Source organism: Musca autumnalis, unplaced genomic scaffold (assembly GCF_047663935.1).
Source record: "Musca autumnalis isolate F117 unplaced genomic scaffold, ASM4766393v1 scaffold_4, whole genome shotgun sequence".
NCBI lineage: Eukaryota > Metazoa > Arthropoda > Insecta > Diptera > Muscidae > Musca > Musca autumnalis.
In genome coordinates, this window is record NW_027411977.1 from 132926994 (window position 1) to 132951833 (window position 24840).

The window sequence follows — 24840 nt, forward strand, 5'->3', positions numbered from 1 at the left end:
TGATGACGTCAACATTAGATAGGCAATTACTTGTAGAAATGTGTCATGAAAAGGGAACAAACAATGTTTGTAAACTTTATTGTTTCCACGCTGTGCAATTGACAACATGTTGATGTACAAATGTTCCGCAACACATTCGGTTCGAATCGTAGATAGCTGTGTCGTCTGTTCGTTTTTCGAAGGGATATTTATTTAATTTATTAATTCGAATTTAAAGTTCAAAGCAAAATACTGGGATTTTAAGTAATATTCCAAAACAATTCTCGAGGGAAATTTATTAAAAAATAAATATTTATTTTATAAATAAATAGTATAAATAATAAATTAATACGTATTTTCAATATTATAGGCTTTTGCATATGACCGAATTTAATAAACCCACTGGGTTTTAAATGTCAATTCCGTAGCGTATATGTCAAACAAATCATCATAAAGAAGGTTAACCTGGCAAAAAGCTCTAATACAAACGACGATTTAAATCGTATTTCCAATGGTAATTTTCAAAGTCCAAGCATATTTTAATCCACTTTTGTCAATATGATGTTTTGGGGGAAATTGTATACTAATAGCGGCGCCATTTAACTGCCACTGTAAAAATATGGAAAAAATGAATTATTATTATTATGGAAAAAATGAATAAATAATATTTCAGATAAAAGTACACAATTCTCCTTTACCTCAATATCGGCGTCTTCCATACCCAATATAACAATTGATTTTATACTTGTATCCATTCGTTCTAGACCAACCAATGTTACAACCGCATCATTTTCATATTTTTTCCCCCATGGATGAATATCCAAACCATTATTTTCGTAAGGATATTCCAGGACCATGGCATAAAAAACAACTTCTCCATCTTGCTCAATTCCCTTAGTATACCAAACGCCCGGTGTTATTGTATCATTTTGTTGAACCCAAGGTTTGGTGCCATAAATAGCTTCGCCATTTATTTTCAGCCATTGACCCAGTTCTCTTAAACGTTCTTCGAAAATCGGTAAGATTGTACCATATTTTGTGGGGCCCACATTTATCAGTACATTACCATTACAACTGACTGTGGTAATGACTTCGTGTATAACTTCTTCACATGTCATAAAATCGTTTAGCGTCAAATCGTAACGTTGTCCCCAGCTATTCTTGTCCAGTGTAAATGCATTTTCCCATTTATGTTTTTGCAGCACACCAGGATTATAACGATCCTTACAATTATAGAAATCACCATGCAGACAAGCTGTACCGATACCCCAGCGATCATTTGTTACGACTGTGTCACGTACAGGACTGTCGTTATAAAGCCTGGCGGATAAAAAGAATATTCATTTATTTTTTGGAGAAAAATTCTATAGACCTAGTAAAAAAATTAAACCTAGAAAATCATTAAGTAAAGGCATCGACACATAAGAAACATGGCATTCTTGCTGAAGTCATATCTGATAAAAGACTAAAGACCAAGTTCGACCTATGCCATGCTTCTTATGTGTCGAGGCCTTTACGTTAAGGCCGGGCCGAACTTTTTTACCCTCCACCATAAAATATTCTGAACTAAGATAAAATATTTTCCTTTCCTGTACTCAATTCTAGGAGGAGAAGTTTTGCGACCACTGATGCCCCAAATACCTAAATTAAAATAAAAATATCTTGAATCGGTCGCTACCTTCATATGGGGGCTATATCAAAGTGTGGACCTATGTTGACAATGCAACTAAAATTCTCTAAATACCTAAAATCGAGAGGTATCGTTATACCAAAATAGGACCATGTTTTGGTATATATACTGACATTTTTTAGTGGATAGGTTTTGTGACCACTACGGACCTCAAATGTCAAATTACAGCTATCTCGGTTAAAATTGTAGTTAAAACCCTCATAAGACCGAAAATCGGGATAAACCGTAATATGGGACTATACCAACATATGGACCTATGTTGACAATTTTTGATGGAGAAATTTTGTGACCACTAGGAACCTCAAAATATAAAAAATCGGGATGTGGGGGCTATTCCAAAAAACGGACCTATACTTTGATGAAGGAGCTTCGTTACTACAGGGAACCTCAAGTGTGGAATTACAAGTACTTCAGTCAAAAAATATAGCTAAAATCTCCAAAATACCTTAAATCGAGCGGTACCGTTAATGGGGGCTATACCAAAACGTGGAACTATCTTGCCAATTTTTTGTGGAGAAGTTTTTTGGTCATTGAGAACCTCAAATGTAAAGTTTCAGCTGATTCGGTCAAAAATGTAGCTAAAATCCACAAAATACCGAAAATCGGGGGTACCGTTATATGGGGGCTATACAAAAATATGGACCTATATTGAAATTTTTTTGTGAAGAAGGTTTATGACCACTGTAAATCCCAAATATAAAATTACAGGCAGTTCGGCCAAAAAATGTAGCTAAAATACTCAAAATACCGAAAATCTGGGGGCTATACCAAAACATGGATTTATACTGAGAATTGTTAGTGGATAAGTGTTGCGACCAAATTACAGCTATTTCGGTTAAAAATTGTAGCCAAAACACTTAACATACCGAAAATCGAGAGGTATTGTTACATGGGGGCTATAACCAAACGTGCACCTTTACCAAAAATGTGCTGTATGAAAAGTTTGCCTCCCTAGGGACAAACTAAGTGCAAACTTTCAGCCATTTCGGTTTGATAATCTGGCTAGAAATTTAAAAATACCTAAAATCGGGAGGTACAGTTATAAATCTCCCATATAACCCATACAATACTAAGCATCATAACAGTAAAATAAACTTCTATATCAAATAAATATTGGGAGCTCTGCCTTGGTTTCAACAGGTGAACGTACAGACGTCATAATATCCACTTAAAATTTTATGCTGATCACGAAAATATTTACTTTATCGGGTTTCCAGCTTATGATGGAGTATATAAAAAAACGAAAAAACTCACCAAGCAATAAATTCTTCAGATTTCCAATATTTAGCTGGTGCTTCCCAATCACCATCAGACCAAATTATTTCTGGTAAATATTCCTGTACCAAAAACATTTGTTCCGGGCGAGCTTTTTGGTTTACATAGTCTTGTGTTAGGAATATGTGCAGCTTATCGTTGACATATAGACGATTGAACCATTCGAACAGGGAATAATAGAGGCCAAATTTGAGCTTTGTATGTTGGCGTATAGCTGTGGATAACTCTCCTGTGAGGTGTATAAAATATGAGTATTACCTAATTTCAATTGAAAACATTCATTACACATTACTTATTATATCTCTTTTAGGCCCAACATCCATAGAATTCCAACCGAATGATTGGGCAGAGGGCCACAGACAATAACCGTCATGATGTTTGCTGGTCAATACCACATATCTAAAAGAAATCATAGAAATATAGAGACTTAAATTTACTTAATATTAACTTAGCTAAACACTCACTTTGCACCACTGTCTTTGAACAAGAGAGCCCATTGAGTGGCATTGAAAAGCTCAGCATTGAAGTCACTGGCAAATTCTTGATAAGAAAAGCCGGGTTTATAATTTTTCTCCATAAACTCAATATAGTTTTTATATTTTAAATCTGCACAAAAGATAATTTAAAGAAACTGATGTATACACATACACATTCTTACTCACTTTTCCAATCTGTCCAAAACCATTCGGAACCCATACTTGGTACAGAATACACACCCCAATGTATAAAGATACCAACTTTGGCTTCATCATACCAGTCGGGTAAGGGTCTTTTATCTAAACTGGCCCAATTAGGTTCATATTTGGTGGGGTATTCGCTAGCATCTTTGTAATCAACTGCCAAAATTGCAGTTATTATTGTAAAACAAATATTAAGATAACTTATTTTCTTCATTGATGCTCGGACCTGTTTACTTTCCGGCGTTTGTCTCTATACTATTTGTTCGTTTTATCAATTGTTTTGCTTTGAGCTCTACTCTCAATTCCAGCTTTGTGTGTTTGTTTTGCTTGATTGTTAATTGATATGGCACAGTGTTTTCCAAGTCGAATGTAGTGTGAAATATTTATTTCAATAATCAGATGTTTTTATATTAAAATTATTCTAAAAATTATCCAAAACTGAATGGAAGGATATCATTGTGTCAACCGTTTGAAAATTGATCGTCACCATCGGATTAATTCAAAAGAAACCAAAACAATCATGTTCAGATATGATATGGTATTCGTTTAGTGTATTACACCTCGATTGAAGGTGTAAACCTTGAAGTTTCGCTGTCGATTGAACGCCGCCGCTGGACATCGGTAAAATCCTTACTTGGGTACCAGTGCCCTTCACAAGGAACAGTCATTTCATTTGAATGATGTGAGTAAAATCTTAAATCTATCAAAAATCGGGAGATACCGTGATTTAGTGCATACATACACCAAAGTATGGGAACTCTACCGAAATGGGACTAAAGAAAATGTTTGCAGCAGTGAAAATTCTCTACAACATTTTCTTTGGTCCCATTTCGGTAAGGTTGGCAGTTTCCAAGCAAAATCGTGAAAACGTAAATATGTGTAGTTTGACCACGTTTTATTTAAAAATTATTCCGACGTTTTTTGTTTTTTTTTTTACTTTTCTTAACATTGAAGTTTCAGAATCCGCAAAAACTAAGCACTTTTCATTTAAATTTGGTTTAGGCGCACCGTTTATATTTACAGTATTCCGAACTGAGTTTTTGTACCATCAGAAAAGACGCAATACCAAATTACAGAAATTTCCGTCCGAAATAAATAATATCGGACGATGCCGATATACGGGGTCGATCTGGCTATGTTTGTCCGTCCATCCGTCTGTCCATCTAAACCTTGTAATCACGCTACAGGTCGCAATTTTGATCGGATCGTCACGAAATTTTGAGGGTTAATGGGGGTCTCACAGAGGAAGAAGCCTATTGATTTTGGTGATGGTCGGATAATAGTTAGGGGTCGGAATGGGCAAAAAACTTATTTGGATAAAAATACCACGTTTTTTTTTTTCAAAGCAAAGCAAAACCTGACATTGAAAGTAGAAAATATCACCTTTCTAATGATGTAAAGTAGGTTCTCGTGGGTGACCAAACAACGAAGATATCACAATAGTCGCAAATAAAACCCAACTTTTAATTTTTGGGATTTAAATAATAATGACGGATATCACACCTTTGGTTGGGGACCATCTGAAAGCAAAGCCTGACTAAGAAAGTAGAAAATCCCATCTTTAAAATTATGCAAAGTAGGTTGGCGTAGGTGGTTGGAAGAACCCAGAGCCTTGGATCTGTTGCCAATGCTAGATCCGCATCCATAGGAGTTATGTTACTGTTTGCTGCGCCAGAATATCTTACAGCGTGCCTTTAACTTCGTCGTCGGAATAGGAAACTCTCCCTCAGTCTCCCGATAACAAACGCAGCATTTAACATCAGATATTGTTGTTTAGCGCAACCTCCTGGGCGAATACACGAAATTAGACTACATTTCTTAACAGAAGCGGAAATAGTGGCTAGACGAACTGAACGAAACAAATACAAACACATGTACATTTGAGGTGGCAGCCGCTGGCCGGAACGTTGATGTTGTGTAGTTCCCAGTCAATCCGGTACGAAAGAACCCTCTGCCGTGATGTGGCTAAACAAGTAATCCTACAAAAAAATTGTGAAAATCGGGTAAGATTTTGATATTGCTCTAATATTATACTTGGCCAATTGGGGCTCTTGAATATAGCCTTAAACTAAAATCTAGCCGATTTTCACAATTTTTTGTAGGATTTCTTGTTTAGCCGCAAAAATGAACTGGTAAAATTTTCATTCGTTTGGACAATAAATGTTGCCTTTAGAGAAATTTCGTGAAAATTCACCTTTGGCCCCATCCCCAGTGGCACGTGTTAACATATTCGGATTGTGCTCAAACTTTGGCAATCCTAGAATCTAACAAAACTAAACTCTTTAGGGGGGTGCCGCATAAACAATTCCGACGTCGATTTTTAAAAACCACCCTAGTGCTACACCCTATCCGAGCCCTTTCAGCCGTGAAGGTACCACCAAAATTTCAGATGAGCGATGTTGCAGAATCGCGAAATCGTCCAAAGCCCACACGGAAGCTCAATGGTAATGTTTAAGCATCTGGATGAACCCGGAGTCGAATATTTGACAAGTTTCCTCAATCTATTGTTAGCTACCCATACTGTACCAGAAGCCTGGAAGTTGGCAGAGTGGTCTCTCTACTGAAGCTAAAGAAAGAATACAGAAGATGGAAATCGTACAGGTCGATTACTCCTCCACATGATGAGAACCAGTTTCCCAACATCAGAATGGATTTCGGAAAATGCACATTACCACAGCATTACACGCCATATCCATACATATCAGTCGGGAACTGAACCTGAACAGGCCGAGCGAGCGAACAGTTATGGTGCCTCTTGACCTATCGCTACCCAACGCATGTGGATTGGGACCGAACGATACGCTGTACATTTGTTCACCTACCCAGCTAGGTCCACTCTCTTATTCTTTATAGACGCGGCCTGTCCAGGTTGCAGAAATTTTGAATCTTCTACTACAACAAAAATCCATAAAAAATTCATAATCAGTAAAATAGATTTTTCAAAATATATTTTTTATTAAATATTTAAATAAATAAACATAAATAAGGTGGGTAGAATAAGAGATTCTTTTCTCAATTCTTTCAAATATACATATTTCAATTTTCAGATATACATGTTGCAATTTTTCTTGAAAAATTTTTCCCTCATGGCAATCGTCTATATATTCTACCCTTTACAAAAGTATTAAAATTATTTTAATAAATATTTATGAAAAAGTAGATTTTAATTAAGTAAAAATACATTTATTTTTATATCGATATAGAAAAACGGTCGGTCGGTGATTGTGTTACTTATAAGGTATCTAATGTATAATTTTGTTTTGTTTTCGTTTTTGTATAATAAAAATTAGTATTAGAAGAATTTTTTAATAGAGATACAAAACTGGTTAATATATTTTTTGTTTATACTATTATTTCAACAAAAGTAACAAAATAAATGTGTTCAACATAATTGAAAGAAGAAGTCTTCATTAGATAAATTCAAAATACTGTTTAAGAGTATGGAAAACAACTGAAAACAAACAAAATATTTGTTGGATTACAAACAACGTAAAAGAAATAATGTTTATTTTTTATTGTATTTTTTTTTTTTGTGTTGTATATATCGTTTATAAACTATTGCTGTTGAGTTAGCTTCAAAAAAGATGCAGTAGTGTTTTTTATTTTGAGTTTTGACAATCGACAGAGCTGAAAAGTGTTTTTACTTAGAGTATAACTAGCTTCCGCCCTCGAATTGCCTATGTAATTTATATATGAGATATTTTTAAGCGGTTTTAAAACATTTATAAAAAATGGTGGTTTTTGTGATTGATTACTATTTTCAGTAGTGATGGTGTATGGAACTATTGTTATTGCTTGTTGTGGTACTTTATGAAACATTTATAAATATTAAAGATGTGTTTATATGTATATAGGAAAAATATTTGATAACACTGATTTGAAATAAATTTAAAAGTATCTATAGAAGATGCTTATAACAAAATCTATAGTAAGAACAACCAAAAACTAAACCCTAAGAAAAAAGAAAAATTCATTTTTTAACAGTTCTGCTGGCATTGTAAGATATTTCCACAAAAATATTGGAAAAAGGAAATGAATAAAGAATTATACAGTGACAGTGAGTCTTTAAATTACAAGATATTCGCCTTAAAATACATTCTCCATAAAAAACCCTCAAATTTTTCTTTTGCAAATAGATGGTTTTAAGCGAGTATATTGTAAATTGTTTTTATTTTAATTGACACACCGTATATAGGTATTTAAATTAAATGTTGGTTTTAATGACAAATCAATAGGTTTCAGATTCGTGAGTGCGGACGGGCAGGTAAATAGATGCTGGGTATCGCGATGGCTTGGATGGTAAAAAGAACTTAAGTATGGCGATATTAATAATGTTTGCAATACCTCGAAATATGCATCTGAAACCTTATAAAGTTTATATTACTTATAAGAAACAATCCGGTCATTCGCCTCTTCACTTTTGACTCCCAAATATTTGTGTTAGAGATATAAAATTTGGTGATCTAAGTTTTCGTTTAAATTTTAAAAGTACACGCCTTTTGGGATCTGGGGAAAAAATGCGGCACTGCGGTCGGTTTTTTTTTTTTGGTCAAAAATTCTGTAACTTTTGAACGGATAAAAATTATTTCATTATTTTCAGTGAATAAAAAATCATCAAATTCGTTTCAATTCCATTTTGAAAGAGAATCTTATTTTTGGAGTAATTTCTTTTCGATAGATAGAGCCCTCCAGTCATTTCAGTTATTCATCGCATAACTTGGAGGTTTCGGACCACTATGTCAGGAAGGATGGACTTGCACACGAAAAATATACAGGGGTGTGATGGAAAACGATTCGACTCGTTTTGCCATAAATCGAAATCGTATATCTCTAATTTTATTGACTATTTTAATGAAATTGAAAATGGATTTTAAAAATATTATTCAAATAAGGGGCTTTTGCGAAGCAAAACTATGTATATTATCAACGGCACTCCGATTATATACCATTTCGATTCTGCAAATCGAGTCGATTCGGTTTTCATCACATTCCCGATAATATCGCTGTAAACAGGGGTAGCATCGTTATAAATTTCGAAAAGATCTTCCAACAGACCCTAAACTGCACTTAAATAAAAATGTTGAACTTTCGTGGGAAATTACCCTAAGGAGAAGACCGATATGGACCATTTTCGAAGTTAAACTAAATTTGGACAATATATTAGGAGATCCAAAGTTAACACCAAATTGGTTGCTCGGTTCAAGATATTCGTAAGCAACATTTTAGCGAAAAGTTTTGAACTTTTGTGGGGGAGAGACCGGGAGGAGTGGACCGATAGGCCCATCATCGAACTTAAACTAAGTTTATGAATGTCAACTTTTGGACCGAATCGGTTGGCCGTATGTATGCATATATCATCTGCAGCATGTAGAAACATATAAAAATATACAACTGAGCTTTTCTTAGATACAGTGTCGGTCACCGAATTGGCACACTCCTCTGAGGGAGCAGGATCCCCGACCGCAAGGTTTGAGCTCTCCAAAGCACATGAGAGAACTTTTTTGGACGATTGATTGAATTGGAATTGGGGGGTTTAGAGTTTTCAAAATTTTTATCCATAAGAAAAGGAGTTTATGGGGGAGATGGGGACAATCATGGCATAGCCCTCCACTACCATGACTAGGGCTGAAATACTCGCTGAGGTGTCCAGGTATCAAGCGAGGCTCCGTTCTAATACAGTTGGTACCCTAACTGCAAACCTTGGAACACCGATATGCACGAGGTCGCTTAACACCCCGGTGTTAGGGGATCTTCCTTGAGGTGGAAGATCAGTGACCTGAAATAACCTTTGGTCGTGCACAGCTTTCTATTATTTAGGACAACGTACTTGAAAGCAGAATGTGCATTAGAAGTACGTTGCCTATACAAAAAGAGAAAAAGCGCACTTAAGCCCCCACATCGCTTCAAGATTGTTATCCCCTTTTCTATAATGTACTTAACAGAATAGTATTAACAGCGGCTTTTTTTTTTTTTTTTTTTTGAAAATAAAATTTTTGTGAAGACACAAATTATCAAGCGGACACTTAATTAGCACACCCTAAGATTTTTTTAATTTAATTCAATTAATATACAAAAATTAACTTATATTGAAGTTAATTCTTATTCAAAACGTATTGAACAAATAATGTTTTGAAAGAAAAAATAGATTATCACCCCGGAATCTCAAAATATATCCTAATAGTGGACAATATTTCGTAATGTACACTTAAACTTCAGAATGTCGCCAACACTTTTAAAACAAATGTACAATTGGATCTGAAATAATTGGAATCGTTAACCGATTACTAAAATTAAAATATAAAGTGCAAAAACTGTTCAAAAAGTTTTTAAGGTTGATAATTCATTCAAGAAAATTATCGATTTGGAAAGGTTTTATAGAAATAAGATAACTAAATTGCATCCATATGTGAAGGATCAACTTATCCATTTGTAATTCAAAATTACACGTCTGAATAACACCAAGGACCTATCATTACAAAACTGCCAAATAACAACTAGATGAACACGTAACACATGGGTATGTTTAAAGGTATAACCCCTTTCTGACCATAAAGGATTTTGAGGTTTGCTGAAATTGGTTAAAATCCCTGAAAGTAGGCATATACTATTCAAGATAAATGTTTCCTCGATTATTGATTTTAAATTAAATCGTTTTGAGCTCCGGGTAAAATATTATATTGCTGTCTCTATTGAAATGGGCATAGGTCACATAAAGAAGAACACAGATTTTTCGTGATATTCAGCATGACGTACCATTAACATTAAGTCAAGACGGATCAGAATTTACAAAATCAATAGTTTAAAAAATCATTTTACAGTTTTTCTAATGACAAATTATGTGTTAAACGGAATTTACGGATCCATACTGTTGGTGGATACACCTCACTATTCGTAGAACTACTGAGTTGAAGAAGATTATGATGATTTAGATAGATCACTATGAACTGCATATCTCAATAAATTTGTGTACATCTGCAAAGTTTGTTAAAAACAATAAAAATTTTAAATTTTTATCACTCCTTGGGATCAGTCCTTGTTCCTCATATAATTCTCTTCTGTCACTGAAATTTCGGTGACTGGTGGAGAACAAAGCCATCAGATTGGAACTTATTCCCAAACGAAAGGGATTTAAAACTGAATATGGATAAAAATATTAAAAATGATCGCAAATTAGTGATTTATTTGAAGGTATGCTAATTATGTGTCCAGTAAATCTGGGGCATTGTTCACATTTTTTGGTTTTTTTTTTCGTTTCAATAGGTTTACTATGAAATACCTAAATAAATTAAGAATCTTTGAACACAAAAATTTGGGGTTTTGCCTGGAAAATCGATTTCTGAACCATTGTGTGCCGTAGAGTCAATGTCCGATTCCCGAGGCGTGTCTTTAAGGCCCTTAACATTTGATATTTACCCATGAGAACGACAAAAACTTTGGTTGGGGCAGAAAAAAACTAAAGAGAATAAAGAAAACAAATGCAAAAAGTTAGTGTTATCAAAATATAATGCTTGGCTGACATTTAATGTAAGCGGAAAAATCAATAGAAATGTTAGTTAATATCTTCGGTCTTTTCTCTTGTTACGTTCACTTAAGGTAGTCGTCAAATAACTTCATTGTTAACTTTTGTTGATAATTCTTAATATTAGTTTAGCATTTAGAAAAAAATCTTTAAATTATAAACGTTAAACAAACAATTAAAAATATCAAGTTGAAAAGACAAATTAAAAAAACATACTATAATTATAATTAATGGCAGTTGTCTTTCCTCTCTCTCTCTTGCATTCGTTTAGATAAAATATAAATTTCCAAATCTTTTTGTTTTTGCTTGTGAAACTTTACAAAAAATGTTTTCTTTGGTTAAATACAATATGTTGTTATGTAGAAAAAAGTGTGTTTTGCGTTTAGTTTAAGTTCAAAATATCAATGCCAAAAATATTGTATTCTATTTGAAGCCATCTCTTATCGTTAAGTTTATCTCAGAGATAAACTGCGACATCTTAAAATTTACTAGAAATTTGTGTAACGAATATAACTTGTTCATTAAACAAATCTCTTATGGCTTCAAATAGATGAACCGTCAGTGTTCTTCAGGTGGTGTACGAAACTGAGTAATCCAATCGGTTACACGTAGACGGAATATTTCCGTTTTAGTTAATATCCAATCACGATATTGATGTGGTATTGATTCAACTATTTTTTCAGCAATTTCCGGATTTTTAAACATAATCATATAGATGAGAACAACATTGAATGCCACCATTAATAGGAAAATCATTAGAGATGTTAAAGCGGTGCTGGGAGGGGAGTTTGAAGAGCTGTTGATTGATCCATTGGTCGACTTTTTTGATTTTGTTGCCTTGGCAATTGTTATATTGTCATTTGCTCCAAGTATAGAAGATGCTGTGGTCGCATTATTCTTATTAGAACCATCTAAAGAATTATTAGACTTCTTTTTCGATTTTGATTTTTTGTTCTTTTTTGATTTTGATTGTTCGCCATTGTTCGAAGCTGTAGCAGGTTCATCGTCGATGTCAAGACCATTTGCCATTTGTTTTTGTAGAATTTCTTGACGATATTGTTCTTTGGCTTTGATAGCTTCAATTTGCATATCGGACATAAACTTTACCTGCAAATGTAAAAAACAAAACACTATATATGGAATGTCATTTCGAATATTTTTTGGTAATAAATTTTACCGTTCTCTTTGCACAATCCTGACAATCCTTCATGGTCATATTTATGCCAACAATTTTAGCCAAAGCCGGTGTCAATGGGTTTCCCTTCAAATCTAAATAACGTAAATTAGTCAGATCCCCAAAACTCAGTGGCAAATGTTCCAATTGATTGTCATATAAATCCAAATGGCGTAAATTTCGCAATAGTCCAAAATCATCAGGTAAGAATTTTATTTGATTTTTACTCAAATCCAACTTAACCAATCGTGTTAATGTGGTGAAATTTTTCTGAAATTAGATAATGATCTGAGGAATTAGTGTTTCAAAAAAAAAAAAAAATAATAATTTTTTTAATTAAAGCTTCTAACATATTAACATGACATACATATTAGATGAATGCTATCATTAATTCTCATACAATGATCATAATTCTTCTACGTTTAAATATGTCAATGTATAATTGGTACAATTATGCTTCGGATTAATCAGTATCTTATATTTATTGTGATTATGTAGAGGTTAAACAGTTTCGGAGTTATCACCCGCCTTGGAGAATTCCCTGTTTCACTCTGAAGGTCTTAGACTTCTTATTGACTGACGTTCCAAACACGGCTGCATGGAAGTCTTTTCCATGTGCTCTAACAGTGGTGTTTACACTATCCATCAATGTGAACAAAGACAATGTGGACGCTGGTGGTGGCGTGGACGCAAAAAGTAAATGGCGTAAGGAAAATCCCCAATGTTGCACATATTACCGTGACTGTTCGGTTGGGCAGAATGTTCTGGTTCAGTCATCGACTGATATGTTTTAATATGTTGTTATGGTATGGTGAATATTATGGAATCTATGTTAATGTTGGGCAACTGGGAAGGAATACTGCCTCTACGATCATTGCTAATGGCGACAGGAGGGAAATCGTCATGTAAGATCCGCCTTCACTGGCTTCAGTGCCGAGACTTTCCTTTACAGGCTTCTTTTGTTGTTGTAGCAGCGCATATATGTTCGTTCATGTATTATTTCAGTTATCAGGTTCTGGTTCCTCTGTATCAAGACTCAAGAATTCTGCAAACTGGAAAGGTTGCGACCATAAAGAAACAGGAGACCGGGGTGGGGTAACTGGACAGCTAAACAAATGCAGTGTGTCGTGAGGTCCCAATCCACATGCCGGGCATTTGTTGGGTATCGTGGCATCAATCCGGGCCCAATACGAATTGAGGCGGCTGCATCATACGGATCTTAACTGGGCTAAAACCACACGTGTTTGCCTTGGCAGCTGGCGTTCTTCTGATGCGATGGATAGAGGTCTCCAAGTACGGCATTCATTCTGTATCTCTGCATTGCCTGCGCTACTATGTCTGTGTGAATGCTATACAAGCCTGCCTGATAGGCTAGTTGATCTAAAGGTTCTCTTTTATACCTTTGGACCTCTCTCTCTCTAGATCATGAAGATCTCTTCTGACGTGCCTGGGTGGGGGAAGCTTGTCCATTAAATCATTTCATTTCATTTATTTCATACATAGTAATGCATAAGCTAAACATAGCCAACATAATTTACATTACAATATACTTAACCATTTAAATAGCAACTACTATAACAATATTAAATTCGTAAAACAAAATTAATTATAAACCTAAAAACAATGCAAAAGGCATAAATAGTGGTTCCCCAAATGCATAAGTAATATCAGAATGATTATTACAACGTAATAAAAAATTCAATGAATTTTATCGTATATTATAAGAACTACTCTGGTAACACTGTTAATCAAACAGCAAATTAAATTCGATTAAGGGCAAATTCAGCATATTTTCTTGCAAATATATGGACAGGAATTGCGAAAGTACGTAATAGCACGGGAAGTTGGTTCCATATCCGTGCTACCCTTACAATGAACGACCGCTCGAAAATCATGGAAGAAAAGTGAGGAAATATAAGTTGTGTTTGGCGATTTGAACGCGAAAAAATGAACTTGATGCGCAACAACTCAGGGCAATTAGTGCGGACTATAGAATAAAACATTTTCAATAAACGTTGTTCAACATATATGCTAAAGGGAACTCCCAAAAAATGCAGTGAGTAGCTGGAGACATGATCATAACGCTTTAACTTAAAAACAAAACGCAAAATCATGTTATACAACCTCTAAATCTTTCTTAAATTGTCCTGGCAAGTGCCAGAAACTATCTCAATACAATATGACACACGAGACATAAGCAAAGCAAATGCAAGACGTTTCCGAATAAATTGCGGCAAATACAAATTGCTACAGTACAACTTGCGCAAGGTGGATACTACACCAGAATAAAGAAATTGAATATGGTTGGAAAAGTTAAGTCTATCGTCAAGAATACAGCCTAAACACTTCATTTCATCCACAAGTTCCAAATTAGATCCGTTCATGCATACGTAAATATCTGGAGATGCACTTCTCATAGGCTTAAATAGCATAGACTTCGATTTTCCTACATTAACTGTGAAATGATTCGAGGCCAGCCAACGGCTTATAGACTCTAATGTGTAATTAATATCAGATTCTAAGTCAGTAATAACGTTGTTTCTAAAAAACAATTGCATGTCATCCGCATAAAAAAAGGGAAAACAGTTATCAGTAGTTATACAATTAGGTATATCATTAATATACATTATAAAAAGAAGTGGTCCCAAGACAGATCCTTGGGGAACACCACTGCTAATCAGCCTCTCACTGGAATAAACACCATTATAGTGAACAAACTGCGAACGTTCGGAAATATAGCAGTAAATTAATTTACACGCAGAACTACTAAAATGAAAATTATCTTTCAATTTCTTAATCAAAAGTTGGTAATCTACCCTATCGAAAGCTTTCGATAGATCAAGAGCTACCAAAACACCAAAACTACCAGCATCAACAGCCTCCCTAATTGTGTCAGTAAGATGAAGTAAATGGGCATTGGTACTATGTCCACGCCTGAAGCCAAACTGAAAATTATTTAAAATCTTGTTTCCTTCAATGTAGTCCGAAATTTGGTACTTCATTAAGTGCTCTGCCACCTTAGAAAGTGCTGGTAGTATGCTGATTGGACGCAAATTGTCCATAGCGAAAGGTCCCTTATTTTTGGGAATGGGAACAACCCTGGCGCTTTTCCAACAAGAAGGATATGTTGACGTCGTGAAAATCGTATTAAAAAAATTCAGAAAGTAAGCAGACAAATAAGGGAAAATAAGCTTCAAACATTTGACAGGGATACCGTCCGAACCCACCGCATTAGACTTGACGGCACCCAAAGCACGAATAACGTCCTCCTCAAACACACAACTGAATGAAAAAGAATAACCTTGAGCATTATACCCAGTAAGATCCAAAGGACCCGAATCCACTGTAGAAGATGGTTGTATGAAGAAATCATTTAGATCTTCAACGTTGACCGGAGACTCCTCCGAGTCAGAGTCATCGTCCAAACAACCACTACTCCGCAACTTTTTCCATATTTGAGAGCAATCTAAACCGTTAAACATACTAGTATAGAATTTCCGCCTTTCCTTCCTTAATACAGACTTTGCCCTATTCCTATAGGTACAAAAAACTTTCCAATTGTCTCTAGTTGGATGTTTCAGATATTCACCATACGCAAAGTCGCGCAAATAGCGTGAAAATACAATTTCCCTGGATTTTAACCAAGAGTCTAAACGACAATTGATACGACGACAAACCGTGGGAACAAATGAATATAAATCGTTTATGACACTATTTAGCGCATGTATTTGAGAATTAACATCAGCCGACAAAAAAGCATTATCAAATTGAGACGCTGGATAAATACCGGAATAAGCTGTACCAATCTATTTGGTTAAAATCGCGATATTCAAAGTGTTGCTCTTGAGGAAAAACAAAAAAATCCATCGATGCAAAAATAAGGGCATGATGTGAAATGGAAGGGCATTGTAGCTGAGAGTAATGCTTCAACAACGTGGGGCGACTAAAAAGCATAAAGTCAATTAAAGAAGTCGATGTGTGAGATATATCGAAATGGGTAGGAAGAGAATTATGAGATATGGTAAGTCCTAATCTCAATGATATTTCCCTCATTCTCCTTGATTTTGTAGAATCAAATAAATTATAGTTGAAATCACCTACAACTATAATATTAGAATACCTTGCAAAAAGGTCGCAATGAGATTCCTCAAAAACATCAACGTTGCCATGCGGCAAATAAACAACGCCAAAAAGAGTTTTAACAAATCCATTATCTACTTCAATAAACAGAGACTCGCTTACACCATAGTTTGGTGATCGATAAACAACTTTAAATTTTGGACGCTTTAAAACGTAAATTCCTACCCCACCTCCTCTAGAATTCGGTCGATCATTTCGTATAAGGGTGTACGCAGGTATGGAAATTGTCTTGGAGGAGACACAACTCTTCAACCAAGACTCTGAGACAGCAAATAAATAAAGACCACTCTCACCAATTAGGCTACACAAGTCATTGATCTTTAAGTTATTAGCTGAAGGTCGGATACTTTGACAATTTAAATGTCCAAATGACAACTGATTTTCATAAGGCCGAAGAACATTTCTAAAAAAAGATGAACTACTTATAATTGGACCAATATTAGCATCCATGATAACAAAAATAGAAAAATATAAATTAAATTGGGGAACCAAAAATACGCAAAACAATATTGAATGCTTAAAAAAAGTGTTAAAATATTGATTCTTAACGCAATACAAAGGGGATCCCCAGCAAAATCAATTAAAACGGAATTGCAAAACATCTTCATAAATAAATATTTTGAGAGCCACTACTCCATAAACGGGCACCTTGATTACGCAGCAGCTGATTTCATAACATTTAAATCGTGAAAGGGATGCTCACGGCGATAACACCCAAGCAGGTATTACATCGACACCAACTTGATGTGCTGACGCCCGGGTAAAACCTTCGCCTCCTCATGAAGATGGCCCACTGGTGTCATGAGGATGAATCCTGTTGGGCCCCTCAGGACGGCATTCTTGCTGCTTTAAATCATAGCGCTAACATTTGCATTTGCATAGCTTACCACAGACCGGCCTATTACAACAACAAAATCAACAAAGTTTCTTCGTCAGCACCACAAGTACTGCCGCCACTTAGCTCATCGTAAATTGTGGTGGTACCTCCTGGACTCAGAGGACTCTTATACGACATAGCACACTCCTCTTCGTCCTATCACTATGTGGGTGCTCTATAAATTCACGTCTCTGGTGGGAAACTTGCTCTAATTTCGCATATGCTAGAGCAGCAAACAACAACATAACTCCTATCGTAGTAGCCTTGGAGGCGGCTGAGGGAGAGCAGCCGCAGAAATACACCAATTCCCAACAACCATAACAGCCCACCGATGTTGAAATGTGTGGATGCGGATCTGGAAAACGCAACAGATCCATATTATTGTTAACAAGCACATTATTGTTGAGGTTACGGCTCCTGGTCGAAAATTCCACCGAGTCAATTCATTGCATAGAATCGACCGCCGTAGGATTGCCTACTATTCTGTTGGTACGGTTGGTTTTTTTCTGTCAATTTTGGTGAATGATGGCGGATACTTTTCAGTTATTAAGTCAGTTTTCAGTTCAGGGACCGATTCTGAAAATCCCGTAATTTCATTTAAAAATCCACAAACATTGCATGCGATTCGCAGAATTCTTTTCTTGCTGTCTGATGTAATGGGTACTTTACACGATATGTATTTTGCATATGAGTTGTCACTTCTCCCATACAAAATGTATATGCAAAGTGACAACTCATATGTAAAAAACATATCGTGTAAAGTACCCATTAGATGGGGCTACTTTACAGTCACCTTCCTATTCTGTTGGTCACGTAATTTCTTTTAAAAATCTCCAAACTCTGAAGGAGATTCATGAACTTCATTTATTGCTATCTCACAAAGGACACAAAGGATTATTAGGATAATCTACTTTGCAAAGTACATGGCCAAAGCATTAATGAGCGGGAGTTTCCATTTTTTAGTGGTCATATAGGCTTGCTGTTGCATTGTCATGTAGGCTTGCTGTTTTTCCGGATCAGCTTTCGCTGTTGTGTTTATTACATTGTTGTTGTGAATGGCAATATTTTTGGTTTAATGAGACAGTTATGAATTCATTTTATGTTCCGGCAGTGAATAAAAGTTGCATGGCGTTCTCTTTTTCCACCGATTTCCAGTTTATTGGTTAGGTGCCGGATGACTTTTTTTTCTTATAAACTAAATAAAAGTATTTACAAAAAACAAGGCATTAGGTTTGTATTTTAATAATAGATACTCACGCCCAATGACATCAAAAGATTACTGGACAAATCCAAAGCATTTACACGTTTAAACGATGCCTAAAATATAAAGGAAACTTGTCATTAATAATAATCACAATTATTTTCTTTTACGCAAAATATATAAATCAATGTATGTATATAAGAACAAATAACTCCCTATTTGTTAAAAATAGTCCGCCGATGACGTGCAATAATTTAAAATATTTTCCCAAAATTCGGACAGAAGTCTTAAGGAACTTTGTTCGACTAGTTCAAATATTCTTTTGAACTTTTAATGTTATGTTCTCTGCATGATTTTAGTTGTTGCAGTACAGAATGATGATTTTTTTGCAACTGAGGTCCCTTTCGGTTTCGAAATCCTTGTAGTTATTACTTGTAAAGTCGTTGTCAATGATAATCAAGTAACAGGAATTTGCAATACGAACGAGTTTGGCTCGTTCTGATTGCAACGAGAAACAGACCATTTGCCTCTAAATTATCACGCTACCCTCGACTTTGGCTGATATAAAAATTGCAACTCTGCCGTAGAAAAAATGTAAACAAACCACAAAGTAAACTCTCACTCTCTTTTCGTTTAACAAAACGAAGCCATCGAACCTTTTGTGAAAGGAACGAAAGGGAAAAAAAAGTCAACAATAACAGAGAGAAAGTGCATTTTTTGCAAGAGTTTATTGAGGGCAAATTGTATCCCCATACCCTGGTATTTATTTTTGTATGCACTGATGTTCGACGAAGACGGCAATGATGACCCACAGCTGGCAACGACAAACAACCACAAGGAGACAGCGAGCGAAAGTGTTAGAAAAGTGGTTGCAAAATAAGTTGGGATAATGGATACACAAGAAAAAGGCTGTAATCCGTTCTTCAAAGTATGGTAATTGCATTTTGCACTTGCCAGCAGAAAAGAGGGTGTTTTCTTTTTCCAACAAGACACAATAATAAATCGGCAGGAGGATATTTTTTACTTGGACTCCATACTTTCTATTTGCCGGTTATTATGTATTTTCACCTTGCCATGGAAAAACTTTCACTTTCGTCTGGCATTTTATGTCCTTCACTCCAATAAATGGAAACTTTTCTTTTCACTTACAATTTCTTTTACCGGCACATCTTTCAGTTCGCACAAACTCAAATCGCAAACATTATCTTCCACTTTTTCCTTAACATTGACTTTTGGTCCTTTTGGCATTTTTAATAAAGACTAATTTTAATAATTTTGTCAAAGATAAACCAAATTTATGTCGTTTTTAAGCCGAAAATGAAATGCAGCCCAAACACCGAACGAAACACAAAACCAAAGAGAATGCAACTGAGAAGTTCAAGGTTTTATTTAGGGTTGCCATGTTGAAAATGTATTCTTGTATTGAGGAGTTGGAATAAAGTGGAATGAAATATGTGGGGTAAATAAACAGGTCGCACGCATGGCCCAATTATATTCCTCAGATGATTTCGATTTGAGCTGTCAAAATTCATATTTGTCATTTGAATTCGCTGTGAGGTATTGAAAAAAACTTGTTTTGGCAGCTAAGTCAAAACTACTGTACAGACTTTCAGTGCCGAAAAATTAAAATTTATTTGAAATATATGCCGGCAAACATACTCTAAAGCCACACGCTGAAACTTTCATACGAAACTTTCCCATTATTTTGGCGTTCTTAGGTCGAGTTTCCCAATACAGTAATTTCATAAAATCACTTTAGTATGGAACTCGGTCTATAAACGCCAATATAATGGGAAAAGTTTCATATGAAAGTTTCAGAGTGTAGCTTTAGAGATATCAACGCTGGACTTTGGTGTCGGCGTCGCCCTGTTGTTGTTGTTTTTTTCTCAATGCCCAACACAAAACTTTACTCAAACGTTGGATGTGTTTTCAGCTTAAGGAATAAAGTGTGCATTACCAGTAGTGGAACTCTGTAACCCATTTCTTGAGCTGACAGAATTTTGTAAGGGGAAATAAGTAACTTCTTCGTAGGTAGGGGCGAACAACGAAAGGAGAACGAACGATGTACCGTGAAAACGCCACATTAACCCTCCGTTTTACACCAGGCCAGTCCAACGGATTGGATGCCAGCGGAGGGTTAAATAGAAATTAATGATTTTGATAACTCAAACAAATGGCAACTTTGCATTCAGTTGTCAAAACATTTGTTTCGGTTTCTGACAATTGAGGAACAATATGAATTGAAACTAAAGGTTGCCAATGTGTTCTTAGTTCCTTCTTATTTAAAAAATAGATTAATGAAATAAAAACAAAATGCAGTTCGTCTTCGGACGGGCTCACCGTGAAGACATATGGTCTGTTCCTTTACTTTTGAAAATGGTAAAACCGGCAAAAGTAGCAAAAGTTGTGAACTGCTCTCATATGTGGTCTGTTCCTTTACTTTTGGAAATGGTAAAACCGGCAAAAGTGGTAAAAGTTGTAAACTGCTCCCATATGAATTGTATGGTGTCTGAAGTAAAGGAACGCTTTTCAAGTAAAAAGTGGTAAAACTTGAAGATTCTTGCACGTAAAGGAACGGAGCTATGAATTGTATGGTGTCAGAAGTAAAGGAACGCTTTTCGAGTAAAAAGTGGTAAAACTTGAAGATTGCACGTAAAGGAACAGAGTTATAAAATTACATGTAACTTAATTTAATTTTGTTTTTTTTTTTTTCAAAATAGTCTGGCTTAATCCCATTGTTGTTGTTTTAATATTTTAAAACAACTATTTTATTAGTGGAAAAGATTTGGCATTGTTCGCCAAGGGGTAAGGCAGGGAATACTATAGTTTCGATCCACGCCACTGGATCTCATCAGTTCCCTTGTTTCTTGTTTGTGGATATTCTCCACCGAAGTTATTTTTCAATAACTTCTTCAACAAGAAACTTTTTATACCCAAACATCAATCGTCAGCTCGAAGTATAAAGGTAAGCAAAGAAAAAAGTTCAATGAGAAGTTTTTCCTTGGCAACCTCATACAACTCCGACCAAATTTTTGGTGTGTGCATTCGTTGAAATTCGACGACACATACTAGTGGAAAAGGTTTGAATCGTTTTCGCAGACACTTTCGTCGGAGTTGTATGAGGCTATATCAAAACGTGGACCTATATAAACATTTTATCGTAGAAATGTTTCTTAGCCTCTGGAAACACAAAATACAAGGTTGCAACCGATTCTGTTGTCAAATGGTACTAATCCATTCAAAATATATTAAAATGACGCGTACTTTATATGGGGCGTTATATGGGGGCTATACCAAAACGTGGACCTATATAAACCAACTTTGTTAGGAATATTTTTTGGTCTCTGGAGACACAAAATACCAAATTACAACCAATTCGGTGGTAAAATGGGACAAATATCTTAAAAATTCCTTAAAACGACGACGCGTCACGCGTCATTTTGTATGGGGGCTATACGAAAGCGTGGACCTACATAGCCCACTTTCAATACCGAAAGTCCTACGTACAAATAATAGATTTTCCCAAAATTTCATCCACCTACGTCAATCCGTTCGGACGCTAGAGTGATTTCCACAGACGGACGGACATGGCTATATCGATGTAGAATTGCGCGCTGATCAAGAATATATATAGTTTTTGGGGTCTACAATTATTATTTCGAGTAGTTACAAACGTAGTGACAAACTTAATATACCCCCATCCTATGGTGGAGGGTATAAAAACAAAATTGCAAACGCTATCCCAATAAAAAAACGCCACAATGCTTCTAACTTAATTTAATTTTAATTTATGTAAAATGTTTTAGCCCGAGTGGTCAGGTACCTTATAAGCATTCGCCTGATGGAGAAAATTGAATTGCTTTAAGGATTTATATATTAATTGAAAAATATATATTAATTGAATTGCTTTAAGGATTTATAGCAGCATTTTCGTACATAGCAATTTCACACTGCTATTATTTTGCACGGTACTGTATAGTAAAAATATACTTTTTTCTCTAACTCCCAAACCGGGTTTAGCATCTCAACAGAAAATAAATCATTAAAAGGGTGTTATTTTAAGCTTTCATTTGATACCCATATCGGTTCAGAAAATCCGGTTATATATCCGGTAAAATTTTAGATTTTCGTAATCAGGGCATCTAGATCTATCTATGGTAAAAATTTCAGATTTATCCGACAGTTATAGCTAAACTAGGAATAAGCCATTTTTTTCTGGCCTATGTGCTTCCAACACGACATATTGGGGTTTAAAGTTCGCTTCTGAAGGCGATCCTTTAATAAGAATTTGATTATTGTGGATGACCGACCAGCGACCTGAAATTTAAGAATGCCATCAATGGAGAGGGTCACACTGCCCCCCCTTAAATCTATAAGGCCATGTATATTATTACAGCCTTTTGCAGGGTTAACCTTCTTTATGCCACCATGGTGCAATGGTATGCACACCCGTCTTGCACGCAGAAGGTCGTGGGTTCTATTCCCCGGCCAGGCAACATCAAATTTTCAACGGTGGCAAAATACCCCTCAGTAATGTTGGCGACCTTTCCTGAGTATTTCAGCCATGTAAAACTTCTCTACAAGTGGTGACTTAGGATACACCGTTCGGACTCGGCGATAAACTGTTGGTCCCATATCATTGCGCTTACTATGAATCGGGGTGCACTCATTGATATGAGAGAAGTCCGCCTGGGATGTTTGTGGAACAATTATTATTAACCTTCTTTATGAGGATTTGTTTAAAATATAAGCAATGGAATTGACATTTGAAACACAGTGAGTTTGTTAATAAATCCGGCTATATATAAACGCACTTTAAGTTTTTGTAATCTTCCACAGGAAAATATATCGTTGTAATCAGGATAAGGGCTTTATAATGGTCAGATTTCAGAAAAAGATATGTATTTAATAAGGGGTCGATTATGGATAGCAACCCAACTCCAGTTGCGTTACCCACAGCAAATTTAGTAATAGAATTTTCTATTTCCGCAATAAAATTTATACTTTTCTATAATTAAATTAATAGCTAAAGGTTCAGAACGCTGATATTGATTTAATTTGACAAAAATATCCGCCTTTTTACACATTTTAGCTACATGCTTTGCTCTTCTGGCAACGGAACTACAGTTGAGTTGCTATCCATAATCTACCCCTAAATCAAGGCTGTTTACGGAACTGTGAAGGCCCACATCTCGGAAAATGTCTACTTCAGCATCTATACCTCTCCGCGTGGGATCTTTTACCGGTCTTACGCCCAACTCATTGTACTTACGTATGTTCTGAAACTTTTGTAGTACATATCTGTCTGTATCTAGCGTGCAACTACCAAGGTTGAATTCTTCGATGTGTACATCGCTGTACACCAGGATATGGCCTAACTGAACCAAGGGAACTTCAGTGCACGCACATCTTGAATTGTGACGTTTTGTCCTAGTGCTGACAGAGCTCCGCAGCTTCATGATTTGAATATAGGTACATATGTATTTAGTAGAGAATATCACTGTTCGCCAGACATAATCATCGTGGTACGTGGCATGACAACGAAGTTTCCAGCGAACCAAAATAAAAAACTATTTCCCCGCAGACCTTCCTTTTCAATGAGTGCAGCCCGATTCTATATTTAGCTGAATAGTCGATATCTTTATGTTGCCGAAATTTTTAACAAAATCATCTTGTGGGTCTAAGGGTCCGATTATGGATAGCAACTCAACTGTAGTTTCGTTGCCAGAAGAGAAAAACATGCAATTAAAATGAGTAAAAAGACGGAAATTTTTGTCAAATTCAATCAATATCAGTGTTTTGAACCTTCAGCTATTAATTTAATTGTAAGAAAGTATAGATTTTAAAGCGGAAATAGAAAACTCTATTACTAATGGGTCTATCTTGTATTGCCACTAAACTTGAGTTGCGTTGTCAGTTGTCTGCGCGACTGAGACGAAATGTTGTACCATTAATGTCCTCTATTCGCCAAAAAAAAAGAAACATTTTAAAAATAATTGCGCTTTGGATAACTCTTTTGTGTATTCTGGACAATATTTTAATATTTTGGCTGAGTTTTCGAGCAAATTTGGAAAACAACCCAAGATTGGAATATAACCTGCCCATTGAATCTTCGGATCGTCAAGTTTTATTTGCTGTCCAAAAAAATGATAAGTTCGGTGGAATTATTTTTTGATGATGAAGAAAATGTAAAGGACATTGCATCAATTAGAAGAAATTTGAGGGAAAAGTCGAATCCATTGGAATTGCCATCTGCACTGTAAGCTGATGATCATGTGGAAAGATCTGTATAATCATTTCAGATT

At 35.5% G+C, this 24840-nt stretch overlaps 2 protein-coding genes across 2 annotated transcripts; both read right to left on the reverse strand.

The window, feature by feature from the left end:
* Positions 1-273: 273 nt before the first annotated feature.
* Fuca (alpha-L-fucosidase) lies at positions 274-3890 on the reverse strand. Its single transcript, XM_073983991.1, has 6 exons — positions 3607-3890; positions 3409-3550; positions 3237-3343; positions 2924-3173; positions 678-1299; positions 274-588 (listed from the first exon to the last, which is right to left on the reverse strand). The coding sequence occupies exons 1-6, from the start codon at positions 3836-3838 to the stop codon at positions 475-477; spliced, it is 1467 nt and encodes a 488-aa protein (XP_073840092.1). The 5' UTR covers positions 3839-3890; the 3' UTR covers positions 274-474.
* Positions 3891-6550: 2660 nt separating this feature from the next.
* LOC141402513 (uncharacterized) lies at positions 6551-19914 on the reverse strand. Its single transcript, XM_073983993.1, has 4 exons — positions 19685-19914; positions 18592-18651; positions 12321-12587; positions 6551-12250 (listed from the first exon to the last, which is right to left on the reverse strand). Exons 1-4 carry the CDS (start codon positions 19781-19783, stop codon positions 11702-11704), a joined length of 975 nt encoding a protein of 324 aa, XP_073840094.1. The 5' UTR covers positions 19784-19914; the 3' UTR covers positions 6551-11701.
* Between the last annotated feature and the right edge of the window lie 4926 nt (positions 19915-24840).